We start from the raw sequence: 18,973 nt of genomic DNA, 5'->3' as shown, positions 1-18,973 counted from the left end.
ATTGTTTACTAGCAATTCATAAATTTTCGTAATTTTGTAGAAATTTCAACTTTAAATGTATTTACAAAAAATTGTTCCTTGTGTTTTAATATTTTTATATAGATATAAAACAACGTATGTGTGGACCTTATAAGTTTTCAAGAATTTTGATTTAGTAAATAATATTTTATCGACATTAATAAAAATAGAATTAAAATTAAAATAAAAAAAAAATTCTCATATTTATAAATAGCTTAAAAACAGTAAAAATACTCTACCAAGTAACAACTAGATCCAATTTTCTACCAGAAACCGCTCTCAGAGTAAAATCAAAGTATTTTTACTGCCCAAAAGGTGATAAAAGACTCGAAAAAACACCCACATCGTTGTATAATCCATACGCTCAGAATCTAAAATTACTAAAAAGCTCAAAAAAATATCAAAATAAATTTGTATTTAACTTACAGTCAACATAAAAAGGATAATTTTAGATAAATAAATAAAAACCCCAACCTAATAAAATAAATACATATTTTGATCAAATAACTATTAATTTTAATATAAATATATTATTAATGTAAATTACATAAATTCCTTATTACACGGTATTGCCATGAAATTGTTCGTAAATGTGTTGGCGTTTGTATTAAATAATGTATAGTCCGAAGATCAAAGGAATATCGTTGACAAATGTTTGTGAACATTTTACTTCATAATATGGACCTTTTAAAATTAATTTCCAACATAAATGCACTGCACGTTTTAACTTCAACGAAGAAGTTTATTCTGAAACAGAAAGTATTAAGTAATAGCTTAAAAGTAAAATAATATCATTATATATTATAAAATATTGTTCACGATTACTCAATTATAAAGTATTTTTACAACACAATTAATAAATAAAATGTAATGTTCATATTATACACGAATAAAAGAATAAAAATTAATCTTACTCCATTGTTGAATCATTTCATTAAAAATGACAAGTCAAAAAAATATAATATTAGTTTCTCAACGATAATATAAAATTATTATTGTAGCTTCCGAAGCTTTTCAGCCATATTTAAGTACCTAGCATAATAGAAATATCCCATGATACAGTGATACCCAATAAAACTGGAAATCATAGTATTGTCAAAAATTAGCTTACTAAAAGATCCGAAATCCAAACGCCAAAAATATGTATTATGGATTCCAATGCTTATTGTTTTTATGACATTAAAGCATAATTCCTTACGTATGATATTTTAAAAAAATATACATCATAAATAATTGTAATAGATATTAAATATTATTTTGATACAACCACGATTGATATGTTAGCATTTTTAATAGCCTTTTATAAGTACATAATTGAAGATAGATCATATGTATTGATATTTGAATATTTGATAATTAGTGCAACATTTAACGCTTGTACGAGATACAAAAAAAAATTGAAATGTATTGTTTGAATCACAGCAAAACCAATAAGACTAGCAAACTGATAAAAAATTGTAATAAAATAATAACCCACATGCTTTCATAACATATCCTAACAAAGTAACAACCACGAACTAAGAAGAAGGGAAGTTTTATATTAGTTTTCATTTTTTTCCGCTCTTTTCAGTTCATGCTAATAACCCAATACTCGAATTCAAGTATAGATAGCCATGGATTATAGACAGCCAGTATTCACGAGTTATAAATGTCGAAAGATATCAATGTCAGTTTTCATTTTTCAATTTAATTTTTAAAGCCTGATGGACACTACGGCAATACCTAAATTCATTATTTCGGTATCAAGCCATAGTTGTAAAGGATATTGTGTTATACACGGATACACGTCTTTAAATATACGGGTAGTTATATACCATTTATTTCACTCATATCCGAGTTGAACGTTGTACGACATCTAGTGGTATGTCGACATAGCTGTACTACTCGTACCAAATGAAAAATCCACTAGAGTTCAAAATATGTATGTCAAGATTACTGTTTATAGCTTCAGTTTTGTAATGATAATGCAGTATTAGTGAATATTTGGATATGTTCTAATTAAAATGATATGACTCGATGATAAGATTAGTTGAATAAAATGAACAATATAAGTGCAGTTATATCAGTTGACGTACATATCTATTAGGTAAACGATTTATCTATCTCGAATGCGAACCTGATAAATCCTTACACAATCGAAAAAATTCACAGCTCACGATTTCGTGGTATTTGAAATCCTAAGGTTTGCCATCAGATTGAAAAATATATTATTTTATTATTTTCCTTGCTTTAGGGGATTTATATTATTTATATACTCGTATCACTCAAAACGTTTTTGTAATTTAACGATTTTTTGGAAGTGTACGTTTACCAGAAACCATCATTATATTCACGAAAATCGTCAAATTTGTGACTATATTTTATGTTATCTATATCTATACTATTATAAATACCTCCAAACATAAAAAATTATCCATTGTAGTTTCTACAGACCAGACGAGAATTGAAACAAGTGTATTGTGAATAATTACAAAAAAAAAGTTAAGACTTCAAGTTAAATATTCATCAACATCGTTTTTGTAGTTTATTATGTTCAATCATACTCCGTAAAAATAGATTTTTTTTACGTTCATGATATTATGATAATAATAATGGTATAATAGTAATATCATAATGTATTATTTTGCAAGGCAAATAACTTGTACCAAAATTGCCTATATAAAAGCGCCGTATCATAAAATATTCTTTTTAAAATAAAAATTGATTTAAAAATAATTGTAAGTGTATAGCAACGTTCAATATATTTAATTTATTTTATCACTACGATAAAGCTTATTAAGACGTACGAATAACCCTTTTAGATCTGACCAAGCGTATATCAAATTATCAAACAAAGTGCCAACGTAGATAATGCACTTAACGAGTGATACAATAATAACGTGAATGGATATCATATAACTGGAATAATATTAAATATAAAAAAATAAACATAGAAGTAAGTATACTAGAGTGCGCCACAAAACATTGTGGACATTGACATTTACCTGTCTATAATTAATTAAAATTAAATATTAGCAGCAGAACATCATATCATATAATTATTAACGTACCTAATTATGAAAACACAGAGTATTTTCTATAAAATATTATTTTGTAAGAGTACTACTCATATTTTGATTTTGTTATTGTTGTATTGTACATTCGTAGTCTGTACACTGATCATAGATTTTGACGGAACTTCGAAATATTTTAGCTAAAGAGTTTTATTTATCTCCGTTTAGCCTTCCTCGTGTCCATCTATAAGCATAAAATAAAATACTGTATTTTTATGATATTATAATAATAGTTGATTTTAGATACACCAATTTTGTATTGAAATGAAGCGACGCGTGTACTTAATTGGTTTCAATATAGTTACATAATACGTATTATACTCATTGTAGTTATGTTATCTCTTATAGGTTATAACTAGGACAAATATTTGTATGCATTTGCATATTGTTATTGCTTGGTCCAAAAAACAGCTAGTTCTTATCAAAATCTGTTTCATTTATTTTGCATATTTTTGCATATATTGTGATTTTGTACATTTTTAGAGCATATTTTATGATTTTAAGCATTTTTAGTTATAACTTATAACCCTAGTAACGGATTTTTGGGTCAGTGATGCTAATTTTTTTTGCAAAATATATCAATCGTCAATGTTATTACGTTATTGAACTTTTTAGACTATTTAACCAATAATCAATATCATTGATACGTTGTCACGAAGGTTCTAACTATACACACGAAGAATAATCAATAAAATAAAAATATTAAGGTTAAGTTCCAAGTGTCTATGATTCTTATTCGCCAATTAATTGAATATACAAAATTCAAATAAATTTAAAAAATGATATTTCAAAGTAAATTTAATTCGCCGCTTTTTTTTTTTTTTTTGAGTTATTCCTTGAAAACTAATATATATATTAAAAACTACCTCTTTTTGATATACCGATATTCGTGTCTAAATCCCGATCTATTGATAAGATTATTATATTATGAACATACTATAGAACCCACACAGAATTCCTTAAACTTGAAAAACTTTTTAAAGACTAAAAGGATAAAAACACATTATCATAAAACCAATGGCTTATTTGCTCGTGACTTAGAAACTTTAATGATATATAATGAAGCCGTTGTAATAGAATGTAAGTGACATCGTTTCTTTCACTCTTTATTAACAGATCCCCGAGTAATGTTGTCGATTTCGAAGTTTTATTTGTATTAGTGTAAGAAAATGGTATATTAAAGATAAAGAAACAAACGGATTTAAACGGTCGATCGATTCGATCAGAGAAAAAAAAACAGTTTTATTTATGTTTTAATTAAAAACTTTACAATTTGATTTATTTGGTCCCATATTTAATCCTTATTTTTATATATATAATTTAATTTTTTTGCTTATCTGTGACAATATTTTATTAACTGTGTTAGATGTAGGTATTTAAGTTTTAATATTTTACAATAAATAAATATTTAAAAACACGAATTTAATATATATGATTTATTTTTAAACAAGCTTTTAACAGCCTGAAGATAAATAATGTTAAACTGTGATAGATATTACAATTATATTAATAAAGAAATATTATATTATTATTATAATATTATTAATATAAATAATATAATAATATATTTAAAAAAATTAATAACACAATTGATAATAATGGGTTTTTGGGCGACTTAAGTTCTCAAGCACCATCATCACCATCATTATTTTGTAAAAATATTAATACAAAACTTAATTTAAATAATTGTATCGACTCAATAAAATTTTACCGATAAGTTTTTTAATGATTGACATCGAAAAATAAAATTATAGTTGTCCTAAACATTATAATGAAAGAATTAATTTGATTTCTCAGTAAAGTAACCTCTTGCATAAGGTCAAAAGTAATTCAAACATTAAGCATCAAATATAAGATAATATTAATAAATTGTTATAAATGTAATATGTATCGTGTTTATAATTTATAATTTTTATAGAAATGATACCTGCTGTATCTTCGAAATTGCATGTATAAAACTTAAGTCGAAGTAAAATCATAGTTTTTAATAAAAATAATATAATATATAATGATTTTTTTGATTATTTTTATTTCAATATTTATTTTATAGTACCTATGATGTGATAATTAACAATATAAATTAGTATATTGAGTTAAAAATGTATAATATTTTACATACTATAGGTATATATCTACATACATATTATCTAATTTACTTTTATTTAAATAGACATTTTACAATAATATAATAATAATATTAAATTATTACTTATCTATTTTTTAGTTTTCTTTTGTTATTGTGAATTAAAATGTAATAACGTTTAAGACATTTTGCAGTATTTTTTTTTTTTTGCGAGACCATATCATATTTATTTAATATTATAAAAAATAAAAATAAATTACTTTTAAACTATTTCAGATGCCAATAATACTATTTTGATCCGTTTATACATTGATAATAAATATGCTTCAAAATTTACTTTTTTCTCATAATAGAATATCAGTTAATGTTACTAACTCTCTAAAATAAATTTCAATTATATAGAAGCTTAAATTTGTTTTTACATGTAAAGTGCAGTAACATTTTGGTTTTATATTCAATATAAAACTATATATTATTATCAATAAATATTTCAAATAAATTTACTAATAGTACCTACCTTTGGATACTCATTTTAAATATTATTTTTCAATCAAAAAATTGAGTATGTAAATATTATTATTCATAGTAAATTACCATAATCAATCCATTTTAATGTTTTGATATTTTTTTGTATACTGCAGGAAAATAAAGTAACAGCTGCATACAGATTAGTACCTTTACTTTAATATAATAATACGATATTGAACACTAATTTTGTAAACAAAAGTCATAGAAATATCAGAAAAATAAGGTTAAAAAAAACACAGACATACTATAGATAAAATGTTATAAATATTTACTAATCTTAATGATCACTTCACATATTTTTTTGAATAAAATGTGTCCCATTTTGTAATATTAAAAGTGATGAACAAATGATTCTTTTTTAAAAAAAAACAAATCATTAATTTAATTTATTTAAGTTTTAAATCCTTTTGGATATACACACATTTTTTGGATCAGTGGTTCAATTTTATATCAGTTGCATGTTACATAACCATATTTTGAATGAATTCTCAGAATTATGTATTCGATAAAAATATTAATGATTATTCTATTTAGGGACGAATAAAAATAATCGATTTACGGACAAGTACAATTATTGGCACATGTTATATTTAAACGTCTATGTATAATAAATACAATCTTAGGTCGTGATAACATATGATTACCACTACGCGTCGACGTCGTTATGATATTATGACAGTGTGATTATTCAGATATACAAATACAAGGTCCCAATGTGCAATAAGCCTGACTAGTTTCAGTAATACAGATTCATTCATCGTCGGCACGCGCGTCGACTACGAACACGGTGCGTACCTATCGGTCGACTAACTGTTACTTGTATTATAGGTGAATATAAAATAATATTATATTCGTAGGAGAAAAACGTTACCGGTGTTCGAATGATAATAATAATAATAATAAATAGTCCAAATAAATGTGTAAAAGAGCTTGTGTTTTAAGTTTTAAACGTCTTTCCGTGTAAAAACAATCACGTGAATTGAAATGTAAGTACCTGCCTGCTATTATGGATATTTTTCTCGTATTATAAACAAATACCAATAATTAAAAAAAAAAAAGAATACATTATGTTCTGAGCAATTTGAAAACTTATTTTAGTACCTACAAATAGTAATTTACAGCTGAATTAATTAAAAACCATAAACGTATAATTTTATGTTAACTATACAAATGTATAAATTACGTAAAACTGTGAGTATATTACAATTAACTATTTAAATGTATAAAATTTATTCTTTCTCATAACAAGCCTAAATCTACAATTAAAAATTTTGTGAGAAACCCTATCATATACGTAGTTAATTTTTAGTACAAATAATAATAATATGTAAAATTATATGTAGTGCGATATCGTACGAAACTTACAATGCACATTTATCAGTGCCTACGTTTTCTCTTCATATAATGCTGCTTGCATATCGTTTGAATGCCATTACTTTCCGATACATGCCGTCTAAAATTACGATTTGAAAATTTGTATAAAAATAAAGACAAACCATGTAAAACAACTGCAGACGCTTGTCAAAGTATATTATACAATTAACGTTCATCACTAACGTCATGTTCATAATTTCTGTTGACTATTCGTAAAAAATGAAGTTATTGTTTGACCGAACTAAAAAGCGGCACCCACATTTTCTTAGATGGCATTCTACCTTTTGTGAAATATGAATAACAGTGGGTTCAAGTGGTAATATTGATCGATTTCAGTCAGTTATTGTATAATTTGAAAATAATGATTAAACTGTAATCTATAGTTGTTGATTTTATCGGATATATTATTATAATATAAATTTACGTAGATAGTTTTAAATTTACATAATAATAAATAGTTATAGGTATGTCAACAATAAGTTAAGTACATTGTGACAAAGTTACAGAATTCGAAGTCTATACACTATACTTCTTATTCGTTATGTTTATTATATAAATCATTAATATGTCATACAATATACTTTTATTTCGTCGGTAAATTACTTTAAGACCAACTATCTTTTAGATAATTTATTAACCATTAAGTATGCGTAGGTGCCTACTGTATTGTCGCAATAAAAGTGGCATACAAACAAAATGGATTAAACACAACGTAAGAGTGCCTGTTTATGATAAATATATTCTACATTGTGATGTAGAATAAACATTAGTTTTATATATCAACTACTAAACACTTAATAAACATTTCCAAAAAATAAAGATTTTTTTCATTTAATTTAAAATTATTGTAACTTAGCATATTACCTTCATCGCTTCTGTCACCAAACTTAAATGTTCCTACTATAGTGTTTTTTAATGTTCAGAAACAATAGTTATTATTTTAATTCAATTACTAATATATCTATGCTTAATATGTAAATCAGCTTCGATTATACAGGTTAGTTTTATTTTAATTCTAACAAAAACCGCCAGTTTGATATTTTACTTTAGTTTATGTTTATTAACTTCAAGTACACAACTATTATAGCTCATATTTTATATTAGTTTTTCAGCCACCTTAGTGACTGATTTCTAATAATTCAATGTTTTTGTGATTGCATACTTTTAATTTTTTATATTTCCTTAAAATCACTTAAACATTATTTCGCTAATAGGTAATTACTACTATTTTTTATTAATTTTACTTCTCATTAAATGCCGTATGACGTCAATTAAATTAATAAATTAATAAATAAAACATTTTTATCTCATATATTTTTTAGGGTTTGGTAAGTTCTACTTAAAACAGCAGTTAAATGATCACAAAATACCATTGTAAGTTTCTTCACGAAAAAAAATTCTTAAGTATAAATTCGTATACAATAAAAATTACCACTTATTTGAGTTCTTACATCATGGCTACAATTATATTTTCAAACAGTTAAACAATTAACGATTTTTTATACACATATCAAATAAACAAGATATTTTATTATTTAACCAGACACTTTAAACTTTTTACAAATATTTACGTTGCATTTCAATTTACACAGTTAAACGAGACAGTTATTATATTTATTTATAACTGTGTCGTTATAATCTCTGAACTGTTCAATGAAATTATATTCAAAATATGCTTAAACAAATTTTATATTTTAACATTTTAAATGTAAATTAAGCCTGCACTATATTTTTTATAAACAGTTAACTTTGAAAAGTTGAAAAGTAAAATTAACAATAATAAATATCTAAATACTTATGTAGTTTTGTAGCAGCAATAATACAATGACACGAAACATTGGAGGCAATGTACCGTTTTCACTAGTACAGGAAACCGTAATTATAATTACAGACCGGTATTCAGCGATTAATTGCCGGTCCCAACGATCGAGGCCATTTAGGTAGCACGTACTGAAGAATTATAATGTATAATGTTATAATGTTATTATTTGCAAACGTAAACCTACATAATATAATAATGAAGTGCATATAATGCAATTCTATGTACTGTGCTTAATTCATTAGATTAATAATTTAATTTAATTATTTTCTAAATCATTCTTTATTACGGCGACAATAAATCTAAAGTTGGACATGTTTTTAGATTTCACGAGTTTTATTTTAAACGCGGTCGGACGTTAATTTTTAACGAATATTTAATTAAGCACAAAATAATCAAACCGCCTGCAAATGAACAAGGTTATAGTATAATGTAGAATGCATTTATAAATTAATACAATAATAAAATGTGTCAACAATTTTAGGTTTCGATTACAACACATAATAATATATAACAGTGCAATAATTTATTTTTACGATTTTACAAATTCTACAGGCTAATATTTATCTCTGAATAATGATTCTGCAAAAATAAATGAATAATAAAAATATAGTAACTAGCAAGCACGCGTGGGTATAATAATTTGTACGAGGTCGGTACTCGTCGAAACGAGTAAATGTCGAATAATCGTCTTTTATTAAGTCGGATATGAACGGTGTTGCTTACGATAGACGGTTAACGTGGTATAGGTAAGTATGTATAGAAAATTATAAATATAATCGATACGATTCGGATTGGTACGAAAGATAATCTACAACCATCTGAGTAGTAATTTACACGCATTTTTGGCAGTGTTGTGCGAATAAACTTAACTCTATCTATAATTGAATTTAAAATGTATTAAGTAAATAAATATTTTTTTATTTTCACCTATACATACAAAGGTTAATTGAATGAAATAATGATTAAATTATATTTGAGAATAGTCAATATATAAAAAACGAAGCTAAACCAAATAAATCGTGAAGATCAAATCATTATATTTTCGCAATTTACTTTATTGACTTGCATTTCAAAGTCAAATGTATTGTTTTTAACAGAAAAAATAATAAATACACACGTATTAATACATTATTAAGCATAGAGTTTATGCACCCCCAACAATGCGAATGAAAAAGCTAGAAGAAAGTAGAAAAAGTTAACCTCGCGAGTCTAACCGTATACCTTGTATCGTGTATAGACACCGCTGAAATATATTATTAAATGCTTGTTGACAGTTAAAATGCAGGTTTCTCGTTTAAATTATTATAGAATATATAGGTACGCATTTTTTTTTACCAGACGATTTTGAACGGTTTGTGCGTTTTACTCGAAATCCAATAAAATGTCTCTTACTGATATCCTTTAACCTCGAACGTTTTTTCGTTTCTCAGACGGAATCCACGACGAACGCCGTAACGTCATTAACGCCGCGGTCGTATTATAATATACCGTTTAATAACTATCTACTGCAGCACTTTCATGTCGGCGCGTCTCGCGCAATTTTCGTAAACCTAAACAGTAGTACACGTCGACCTATATGCCCGAACGGAACATGGACTTGGACCGCACGTCTTCGCCGCCGCCGTCGAAACTTCCGCCTTCCGCTATAACGCCGTCGGCGCAGGCGACACACAGGGCCAAGCGGCCGAACGAGTTGCTGTTGTCGAATAACGGATACGGAGGTAGCGACGACGACCGCCGCAATCACGGCACCGACCAAAGGGACGCGCTGTTGCTGTCTCCGTTGTCCGACGAGGCGCTTCTGTCTGCCGACCCGGACGCAGCGGCCGCCAATGTCGAATACCCTGTACAGGCCAACGGCCACCAGCCGGTCGTAATTCCAGTAGCCAAGCACAAGTACGAGGCCACACATATTGTTATTGATATTATATACATAAGCATAACCCTAGTCCGTAACTCGATTTTTTTTTTCTCATTTTTAACTCCGAATTCTGAGAAGCTGACTTAACACATCGAAAAGTGCACAGTACCATCGATAACCATAATATATTATATATTTGTATTATAGAAACGCCGCGAAAAAAATACCACGCGGTTAAAATAACTATAATGGTATAATATTTAAAACAGCAAAACATGAGGGATAACACGATATCATTAAAGTAAAAATATTCAGTGTGTGAACGAACTGTAGTTGACAAACTCACCTAAACTCGTCTTTGCTCCAGACTTAATATTATTATACTCCAATTATAGACACGGGGAATTAAAATAATAAACGTCAAATTCCAACAATTTGCTGTAAATAATAAAAAATAACGAATTTATATTAATGTCGTAATACCAGTAATTAAATAAATTACAATGTTAACACTAGGTTCTATTTCCTTATAATTGTACGAATACCAATTATAAATTATAATAAATATCCAGTATCTAATTTCACCGATGTTTCGAGTTGACCATTATTATCACGATAATTTCAATTTAAAACGATCGAGATCATTTTAAATTACCAAACGTAGCGAATTAAAATATTGAAGTACAACGATTATTTCAAATGCGATAAAATCAGCTGGTCTTATAAGTAGATGCGTAGTCTTTGTAGGCACTTATGCACTTATATTTGTACCTATCATACATCAATTCTTACTATTATTTCGTTATTCGTTTATTTATTTATTACTATTCCGTGGCACTAATAATGACATAATTATTAATTAGTCGTATAAGTTATCTCTAATAAACACGCAGACCGGAGATTTAATAGTTATGCAAAATCTATTAAAAATGTTTTTAGAGTTTAATCGTTTCAATTACAAATTGTATACGAATTACAAATTACATACATTACAAACACATAATTATGATAAATGTTTAAATGTTTAATAATGACGAAATGAGTAGTTTTAAATGACGATGCATTTAAAATAATTTCCACAATAATTAAAATAGATCCAAGAAAAAATATTTCGACTCATGAGTAACTTTTATGCAGTATTTAACTTATTATGTATGAATTAATATAAATAATAAAACGTTTAAATTAAATTACAATTTCTTAAATTTCTTGATATTTCAAATGCAGTGAATAGTTAATAACTGGTATATTTTATAAGTTAAAAGTTTGATCTTAAAACTATAATACACGTAATAATTTCATTGATTTTATAAAAATATCTCTTTAAGGAGAATTCTTCGAAATATGTCATTATATTAAAATATTTTATTTAAATATTAAAACAAACTTATTTTTATAAACCGTGTCTTATAAAATAAAAAGGTTTTAATTAATTCCGCGAAATAACAGTATTAAAAACTAATATTACTTTTAAATTCGTTACTAACATTTTAGCTTGTTTTCATATACCGAAAAAGAAGCTGTTTTTAATTTGCTTTTTTTTTAATATGCTTTTTTCTTTAAACATATCAATAGGTTCTTTATTTTTATCAGTCTCTACATTTGTTGTAAATCTAATAATTATTGTCTATCATCATAGGTACACTATTGACATTAGTATAACAATATAATTTGTATTATCTGGTACAGTGTTCGTCATCGCAAAAATCACAAGAGAACAATAATAAGATAATCATCCTTAAACACAGTTCAAAGTTATTATTGTATCTAATAACTGTAATTAAAATAATTAAAATAATAATAACAATGTGGCAATCGGTTTAGTTACGTAAAATATTATTACACGTGTAAATCAAATTGACGAAAATTTAAAAAAAATTATAAAATATTAAATCATAAAAAAGTATGAATGCCGATTCTGAGCAAATAAATCACTATTACGCTGTTCAATAGCTTATCATTTTTTTAACCGGTTAAACAAACCAGATTGATTCTAACGGTAAACTAATACTTTATCTGCATAGCTAATTCTATTATTATGTTATACCTAAGTGTAAATCATAAAACCTAATTCAGTGCTCTTTAGATACCTTGATTTTGAGCTATTTTGTATTTTAACTCCGCGTAAAGTAAAGTGTACAGTTGTAATATAATAAGTCTTTAACTTATGACGAAAAAAATGTAATATTATGTTATTTCAAATTAATTTAATTTTTTCATGAAAGTTTTATACTTAGGAGCACTTATTGTGAAACCGATAAATGTAGTTAAGTTATATAATTCATTAGAGTTTTTAATTTAAAAATCATTATATAGAAACAAATATTATATGTTTAACTTAAAATATGAGCCTATATATATATTTTTATACTACACTAGCGGGACGTAGTTCCAGCAAATAAATAATTGATAATCGTTAAATTTTGTGTTTTTTTTTTATTAAATTATACTTAATATTAACTGTGTACCATAAATGTTTATTTTCTCGGGGTAATTTATCTTACCATATTTAAAACCAACATACTTATAGGTTTTATTCAGTTTGATATAATTATTAAACAATAATTAAACAGTGATATTTAAAAATATTAATATATATATATATATGTGTGTGTGTGTATATAATATTTTAATGTAAGTTATCTGCGCTATTATTATTAATTTATTAACCAATGGCATCATAACAATATATCTCATATTATTTCGGTAAGACCACCGCAGGCATTAATCTATCCTATTATAATATTATAAACACTGTTAGTTTCACATAGACACATATGATGAATAGTGTGTTGTAGTGTTGTAGTCACAGTATTCTTGACGAAATAAGTAGCACGTGCGAGTTATGTGTGATATTATTTTCGGGACAAATAACTGTTTTAACTGCGATAATCTCGATGAGTATGATCGATATTCTATGATGTGGACAATACAGTGAAACTTCCATTATTACGAAACCGCATAGGCAAAAAAATATATATACCATGAATAAATTTGTTAAATAAAATAAAATTAATTTGTTCCTAAATTGATTTTGTTCTCATTTCTTCGCATAGAAAAATTCGTTAAATGGAAGTTTCACTGAATCATAAATGGCGATATTAAACTTATGAACACGTAATTGTATAAAAATCTGTAACAAGGCAACACGACTGATACCGTTGTTAACCACAAAATCATTCTACTTTCTTTCATCACTCAGTTTTTAATGTCAGTTTCTTTGTCGCTCAGAAGTTTCAGTGCGATTGAAAACTATTGTTTATCCTTCCGTTTTATTGGCTTAAGGACGTATATATGTTAAATGAAGATAGAATTACAGTATCAATAAGTTTAATATCAATGATTTTAATGATAACGGTTTTTACTTGCCGGTTAAATTGTAATTATTTTAAATCGTCTGAAATTCTGACATTGTTTTAGTACGAGAAAGTCGCATTTAACGTCACCGTCGATCTACCGGAAGGCCAAACGAAGAGCGCTGTACAAGAATGGCGAATGTAACATTGTCCTGGCAAACGTGTCAAAACTTCGTCGGCGTTACATGCAGGACCTGTTCACCACGCTGGTGGACGCGCGATGGCGATGGACTCTGTGCGTGTTTGTCATGAGTTTTCTTCTAAGTTGGCTCGCTTTCGGCATCATCTGGTACTTGATTGCCTTCACTCACGGTGATCTGTCGCCCGAAAACATCGACAACCCATTATGGTCGCCGTGCGTGATCAACATGAAAACGTTCATGGCCAGCTTCTTGTTCAGCGTGGAGACGCAGCACACCACGGGGTTCGGTTACCGAATGGTCACAGAAGAATGTCACGAAGCCATAGTATTTTTCTGCTTCCAGAGCATCGCCGGTTTAATGATCCAAGTACGTTAGCTAAACGATTCGTTTAGCGTATTAAGCCATTATGATTTCGGTTATAATCTAATAGTTTTAATTAAGAATCAGTGAAATTTCTACAGAAAGAAACATTTTAATTGTGAATAGTTTTTTTCTGAATAAAATGCATATTTTTTGAGAAAAAAAATTCTAGAAAATAAAAGAATATGCCATGTAATGTTCTAATCAAAGTAATAATATGATGGCATTATTATATGTATAATTTTTATTTTGTCGATAAATTTACATTTATTGTACTATCATATTATTATTGTATAGTTGACACAATTAATATGAGATAACACTTTTTTGCTATCACTTATTATATTTATTTTACTATACAGATAGAACTTATTGGTTTTAATGCTATAATTAATAACCAAGGGGTTCTATTTAGTTTATTATTAAATAGGTAATACATTTTTAAATTATTTTAAATTGACTTTAAACATTTAAAGATAATATAGAAATAGAACAATCTCAAATAATTATTTAAATTTTTTAATTACCGCTTAGATAACACATATAATGTTTGTGCATCTTACAATTTTTTTTTTAAACAACTACTTATTTATTAATCGTTAAACTGGTTTATTAGGCATATAAATATCCACTAAATTATTGGATCAAGAAACATCTATTGATTTTTTTATTTAAAATAATAGGTAAATATAAACTAATTGTTATACCAAATTTAAACAAAAAAATATCAAAAACATATTTAATTTTTACTACACGTGGTTATAAGGTATATATTATAAACATATTTCAAATTAATATAATATTTCTAAAATTAACTGGGAAAATTCAAATCATTACTCATTAAGCTATAGTTAATTTTATTAAAAAATTAACTACTATTTAAATTATAAAGTTTAAACGAAATTAACTTTTTAAATAATTAATGCCTACTTTTGGATACACTATAATAAAAAAAAATATATCACATTCAAAATTTTAAATGTGTTATTAATTTACACCTAAGATGGTTGACTTTATAATCAATATAGTATAATAATTATTGGATTTATTTGATTTTATGTAATTAGATGGTAAAATTATAAGCACTGAGGAGAAGGTGATTCGCATAAGTCTTTAAACATACTCATAAAATATTTTACGTATCATATTATATTGTACTGCTGACGAAAAAACAAATCGGTATTTTAATGGTATATTTGCAGGCGTTCATGGTGGGCATCGTATTCTCAAAGATGTCACGACCAAAACAACGCAGCCAAACGATTATGTTCAGCAAGAACGCGGTGATATGTCGAAGAGACGGTCAGCTGTGTTTTATGTTCCGCGTTGGTGACATGAGAGAAAAGTCACATTTGATCGGGACCACGATCCAGACCAGATTAATACGATCTCGAGTGACGCCAGAAGGAGAAACGTTATCACCACATGTGACGTATTTAAAAGTGAGAAAATAAAAATAAACCGTTTACAAGTAAATTATCATGAAACAGATCTGATATAATGAGCGGTTTTGTTTTGAACATGTGTCTTTGAACGTGAACATACCCACAAAACTTAATTTTGTTTTAATATAATAGTGAAATTTCATATAAGGATGCTAAAAATGTAATCTTATGGATACATTGAAGAATTTATTTTGCTATGTAGCTAATAATTGCTAAGTTAAATTTATTGTATTTGTTGCAATAGACTTTTCTGTGCTTTTCTTTTATTATACAGATTCGTCATTTCAATATTACCTATTTATGTTAAAATTATTACATATGTTACATCAATATGTGTAACTGTATAAGTATTATTCACGTATAAAGCAGGTGATAAAATTTATAATAAAGACAACTAGAAACGCAATATTTACGTGAATTCCTTTTTTTTTCTGACATTTACACGGGAAGTTATTAATTTTTGTTATTTTTATTAACACGCACTATTTAAAATTAGAGACAAGTTGCAAGACAAATAGTTATTAATTTAATATTTTAATGGTTCACTAATTATATTTTATTATATATTAAACATTTAGTTATAAAATAGTAAAAATAAATATGAATAATTATTATTATAACTACCGACAATTAATTGTATATATTGGTAGATAATTATTCGTATTTCTCGAGTATATCGTATAGCATAATAGGTACCTATATATATATATATATATATAAACTACTATAAAACGCTCTTTTTGAGAACTAATTAGTATTTTAGGAAAATCCTTTTAGTTACAAGAGAATTTTTGTAAATAGTATACCTACGTTAAAACTTATATTTTACGAATATACGAGTTATATAATATTATTAATGTATTGTATTTGTCTTGTCGGCAATTACAGTATTTTTTTTAGTTTTAAATATATTTTAAAGTATCGAAACACGAATACCATTAACTATACATCTAGATAAATAATATATTATCAATTAGTTACGAGCAACTACAAACCACAAAATATAATATAGAGCGGTTAACTACAGTGTTATTGATAAGATAATACAGACAAGACTATAAGTATATTTTACACACAAATATTTTGTATAACTACAGAAAAATTAGAACTCCAAATTATTGCAAATTATAAAATACTTTTTTAATATTAAAAATTGAAATGGACTTATAAAAATTGTGGAGGAGAGTGGCTAGGCAACACCTGCACGTTGCGCCTAAGGCGCTATCGATGGAAAATTTTTGATTGTTATTTATTATTAACAGAATATTTCGTTTTCAGATAAGTATAGACGACAATGATGAACGCGTATTTCTAATGTGGCCGACCATAGCCGTACATATAATCGATCAGGACAGTCCTCTGTACGGGCTGAGCGCGGCGGATCTGTTGAACGAGAAATTCGAAGTGATCGTGATCCTGGAGGGCACCACCGAGTCGACAGGACAGACTACGCAGGCACGGACATCGTACTTAGCGTCAGAAGTTTTATGGGGTCACAGGTTTCGCCCGTTGGTCAAATATTGCAAGACGAAACTGATGTACGAAGTCGACTACTCGCAGTTCCACGACGTGTGCAATGTTGACACGCCACTGTGCAGTGCCAAAGATCTAGAAACATACTTAATGATCAACGAACCCAAAGTCATATAATGTATAATGTATTGATCTAATACAAAAATACATATTTTTTGAAAATGTATATTTTAATAGTTGTAAAATCTTTACTTTATTAGTTAAATTTAAACGACATTTTATTTGCACGATTTTTTTTTTTATATAACAAATTACTGTACATATAATTTTTATATATAATAATTCATGACTTTTATGCAATAATATATCTTTATAACGATAATTATATTTTAAATTTTTAGCCAAACACTTCAAAGAAAAACTACTAAACTTATTTGTTTTTAAAATATTAGGTATATTACGTTAAGTATATATACTACTAATGAAAATGTACTAGGATTAAAGTAGCTAAAAGTGGCTAAGGGTACCTGGGATAACAATATAGCATAGTATAACATATTATACTATATTTTAAACGTGCCATCTAAATGTAAATCATTCTTATTGCTTAGAAAATTTCAAATTTATATGATATTGTAATAACGAATAATGAAAAGAGTGTCTTAGTATTCAATAGTATCATTAGTATCTCTTATCTCTAAAATAATACCTCATAAGCAGTATAAATTTAATTAACATCAAAATTTATAATTTTTCTAATCCAAACTCTAATACCAAATTTGAAAACTTAAATTAAATAATAACTATGTAAGAAAATATTTAATTATAAGTAATGGAATAAAGTAAAGTATACTTATAAAATAATAAAATATCAAAATAATATAAAATAAAAATGTATAATTAAACATTAGGATTAGCGAGATGATAAACAAATTGATCTGAATACATTTTAAAACTGAATAGTATTTAATAAAAATTAAATCATAACATTTTGAAAATAAAAAAATTATTTTTAACAAAATAAATCATTCTGATTCAATTTCAAGGAGTAATCGTATCAATTGACAATTTGAAGAACATTTTAAAGAGTACACTTTTTCAGAGGCTAAAAGTAGCAAAACTAAGTCCCCTTGCATCCGTCTCCTTCATAACTTTAACTTCTGCATATATATGTTGATATATGTTATATAGTCAACTCTCGTGCACCATTTTCCAACACATAATTATTTTATTATGATAATACAATTATGTAAAATGTTAGAGATTTTAAAATACAGTATTTTTTTTTATATATATCAATATTAGACCGTATAGAACCTTACAGTACCTCTTATTTATACTATCGAAAATTTAACACAGGTTATGAAACCATAGTTAATTATGAAATATGAATCATTTTAAAACAAATAAATTGAAAAATGACTAAAAGGTTAGGAAACATATTTTAAAAAACACAT

At 26.5% G+C, this 18,973-nt stretch overlaps 1 protein-coding gene across 3 annotated transcripts; it reads left to right on the top strand.

The window, feature by feature from the left end:
• The first annotated feature begins 6,436 nt into the window (after positions 1-6,436).
• Positions 6,437-17,810, top strand: LOC113550614 (ATP-sensitive inward rectifier potassium channel 12-like). Of its 3 annotated transcripts, none has more exons than XM_026952559.1 (5): positions 6,437-6,668; positions 10,309-10,774; positions 14,160-14,604; positions 15,801-16,040; positions 17,322-17,810. In XM_026952559.1, the coding sequence occupies exons 2-5, from the start codon at positions 10,455-10,457 to the stop codon at positions 17,691-17,693; spliced, it is 1,377 nt and encodes a 458-aa protein (XP_026808360.1). In that variant the 5' UTR covers positions 6,437-6,668; positions 10,309-10,454; the 3' UTR covers positions 17,694-17,810. The 3 variants fall into 3 exon arrangements, with proteins under 3 accessions (XP_026808360.1, XP_026808359.1, XP_026808361.1); XM_026952558.1 differs by having other exon boundaries at positions 6,450-6,469; positions 17,322-17,693; XM_026952560.1 differs by lacking the exons at positions 6,437-6,668; positions 10,309-10,774 and adding an exon at positions 13,493-13,640 and having other exon boundaries at positions 17,322-17,693.
• Positions 17,811-18,973: the final 1,163 nt, after the last annotated feature.

Source organism: Rhopalosiphum maidis, chromosome 1 (genome assembly GCF_003676215.2).
Source record: "Rhopalosiphum maidis isolate BTI-1 chromosome 1, ASM367621v3, whole genome shotgun sequence".
In the NCBI taxonomy this organism is placed as follows: domain Eukaryota; kingdom Metazoa; phylum Arthropoda; class Insecta; order Hemiptera; family Aphididae; genus Rhopalosiphum; species Rhopalosiphum maidis.
The sequence above is the reverse complement of the archived record's forward strand: the minus strand, read 5'-3'. Positions and strand labels throughout refer to the sequence as shown.